The 3,257-nt window shown below is 39.1% G+C and overlaps 1 protein-coding gene across 1 annotated transcript; it reads left to right on the forward strand.

Moving 5' to 3' along the window:
• Positions 1 to 698: 698 nt before the first annotated feature.
• LOC306842223 (uncharacterized protein) lies at positions 699 to 2,970 on the forward strand (the record flags this gene model as incomplete). The annotated part of the gene is made up of 3 exons (XM_079372347.1): positions 699 to 1,306; positions 1,868 to 1,981; positions 2,840 to 2,970. The coding sequence occupies exons 1-3, from the start codon at positions 1,036 to 1,038 to the stop codon at positions 2,968 to 2,970; spliced, it is 516 nt and encodes a 171-aa protein (XP_079228473.1). The 5' UTR covers positions 699 to 1,035.
• Between the last annotated feature and the right edge of the window lie 287 nt (positions 2,971 to 3,257).

Below are 3,257 nucleotides of genomic sequence, written 5' to 3' on the forward strand. Positions count from 1 at the left end.
CACATCACGGGGAGGACACATTTCTCCGGAGAATGCTGAGATCAAAAAGGAGCGAAAGGCGAGTGCACGCTGAAAACGAGCAGGGAGACAGGGAGGCGTGTGATTGGCTCATCAGATTGGTACCTCATGGCAGACATTGGTCAAAGTTTTTAAAGGATTACAAACTGTTACAGATATCAGTTTTTTTTTTCAGAGCACACGAGTTATTAATTTCTGTCAGGACCTAAAGACAATTTCAACCAAAATCTTAAAAAAGTGTATCTGGAGAAAATTACCTTTAAATATCCTTTTTTTTTTAAAATTAGATTTATTTAACTCCGTTAACCTGTAAAAAACCAAAAACAAACGTAACAAGATGTAAAATAAACAAAACTGTTTCCCTTCAGGCAGATAATATTTGGTTATATAGGACTAATTTGACTCAGGTTAAGAAGCAGATAAAGAAAATATGTTATTTGTTGGTATCTGAAATGTATTTCCAAAAGAAGATACGATATCTATCAATTCTTCAATTGAACCAGCCTGTTTAAAGACCAACCAGCCAAAAGGATCAGATGGATTATATATGAAGATGAAATCACGAGCGTGCTATACATGGAAACTGTTGAAACATAACCACAGCTCAGCTGGATTCCAGACAGAAGCAGCAATATTTGCATGTTTTGCGTCGTGTTTGTTTACACTTTTAAAACAGTATCCTAAAGAAGGACCTGTTAATGTGACATGTATTCAAATGTTTTTGATGTCATGAGCTGACACTAGCCAGATGATGGAAAGGTATCACACAGTGCTGTGCGTGGATGTCTTCAGAAAAACATTTCTTTTTTTGGTAATCGTCAACAGAAATGTTTGACGTGCGACAGCTTTAATTTTTCTGGACTACAAATGAGAAGCTAAAAATCCCGACTTGAACCTTTAAAAGGACTTCAACTTGAATCCAGACTGTGGTTTGTGCTGTTTTTAAGAATCTTCTTTTGGATCATGCCGTTTCTTTTTAACGAAACAACAAGTTAAAACTACTTCATAAAGAGCAGAATGGAGAACCATCAAGTGCTCCTTCAGACATTCAGACGGATACCGAGCATGGAGATGAACACAGACACAAGTTCACACCAACAACCAGAGCAGCACGATGTGACCCAGCTTGATTCCTTTAAGGGGACACTGGAGCCAAAGATCGCTCCCCCAACGCTGGCCCTCATCGAGCCTCGCATACAGCAGCTACACAACAGGCGCTTGCTTCTGCTTAACATGCAACACTTAAGAGAAAAGTCAAAGGGCAATCGTGATGGATCCACAGAGGAATGTGAGTCATAACTTTAATTTTTCAGTTTTTGATGATCCTTAAATCAGAGTCCACGTGAGTTCTTCAAAGAAGTCATTTTTTAAAACCCATGAGCTGTGATCGGAATTTGCATCCCCACATAATTGTCCATTCATTCCTTATCAATACTTTACTGTGAGCATCAAATATTAAAGGAAAACACCTAACCCTCAAGAAGCCGACCTCGAAGCGAATTCATAAAAAAATGAATCAATCAATAATTAAAGACGTGATGCATTTTGTGAAATTCATAATAATCTGTCTCACCCTTAATTATCCATAACTCCTATCCTTCATGAAATTAAAACAGGTGAGTTAATAAGAAAATAGAAAAATTAATTTATCTACCTGGCAGTAAACATGTAAATGTCAGTTGTCAAAACGGACATTTAATCCAGCGTGTGTATCGGCTTTACTTTTGTAGCCAGCCTCTAGTGGACACTTGAGGAACTGCAGTTTTTTTTTGCACTTAGACCAGTTTACCAATGAAAACTACAGCAATGACCATCTTCTCATGATTGTAACCATTTCCTGTGATGACAGTGACCAGCGACGACAGCGACAAACTGGGAGAGCTGGAGGTCATCCAGAGGGAGCTGGAGGTGCTGCAGGTCCAGATGGAGGAGTGGCAAAAACAAGACAAGAGCTCCATATCCAGTTATGGCACTTCTTGGATTATATTGTTAAACGCATCCATAGTGTCATTTGAAAATTATATAAATTCTGTCAAACGATTACAGTTTTTAAAATTGAGATTAATCCAAAAATTTAAATCATGATTAATCGAATGTTTGAAATTGCATTAATTCACATTTCAAAATAAAAAAACTCTTTGGCCTTTATTTTGAATTGTGGTACTTTATAGACTGATTTGAACCCTGCTTTTATGTTGAAATAAAATAAGGACTATTGGTAGATCGTAGGTTAAAACATTAAAGATCCAAAACTAAATGAAAACAGCTCAAGATGTGTAATGTCATGAGGTATTTACTTTTATTTTGTTAACTGAGCTGTCAAAAAAACTTTTTAAAAAGTAGAATGGTGTACGGTGTATATGGTGCGCATAAAGGGACAAAACAGCACGTAATTAATTGTGATTGAAAAAATGAATGCATTAATTTCAGACCTTAATTAATTGTGATTAACTAGCTATACTATTTACTTCTTTTGAATCAGGTCAACAGGCAACAAGTCCCAGTATTTATGCTGTGAAACCCGTTGGTGGGGTCTACATGCTGCCACCTCTCCGGGGGACGCAGGAGGACATTACAGCTGAGCAGAAAAATAAAACTACTCGTGCCACAGAAAGACCAACAGGCCCAGTCGTTCCAGGTAGTCACACACCACCTCTCTCTCTCTCTCTCACACACACACACACACACACACACACACACACACACACACACACACACACACACACACACACACACACACACACACACGTTAAGACTATCAGTTGTGCATTTTTTAAAATCTTTTAGGCCTGTCACAGTTTTGTTTCTCTCTTGTGGGCAGTGGACAGCCTGGGTCAAATGGCAGCTGTCACTCAGTGTCCATCATGTCAAGAGGTCGTCTTCACAGAAACGCATAAAAAAGTCGGACAGGCAGCGTGGATGCTTTCCTGTTTGTGCGCCATGATGGGGTAAATCTTCAACTGAATTCATTCTAATAAATCTGTCATGTTGCAGAGGGGCAGTTTTTGTTGTGTAGATTAAAGCTGACCTTACTTCCTGTCCCCGGCCAGATCTCTGACTTCACTCCTTCCTTCCTTTCACAGGTGTATCGCAGGATGCTGCTTCATCCCTTTCTTCATGAACCGTCTGAGGAACGTCCACCACAAGTGTCCACAGTGTCGGGCACACATACACACTCACCAGCCCTTGTGAAATGGAGGTTTAAGTTTAATCAGATTAAGATTTCACGTCTTCAATAC

The sequence above is a fragment of the Symphodus melops genome (genome assembly GCF_947650265.1).
Source record: "Symphodus melops genome assembly, chromosome: 21".
NCBI lineage: Eukaryota > Metazoa > Chordata > Actinopteri > Labriformes > Labridae > Symphodus > Symphodus melops.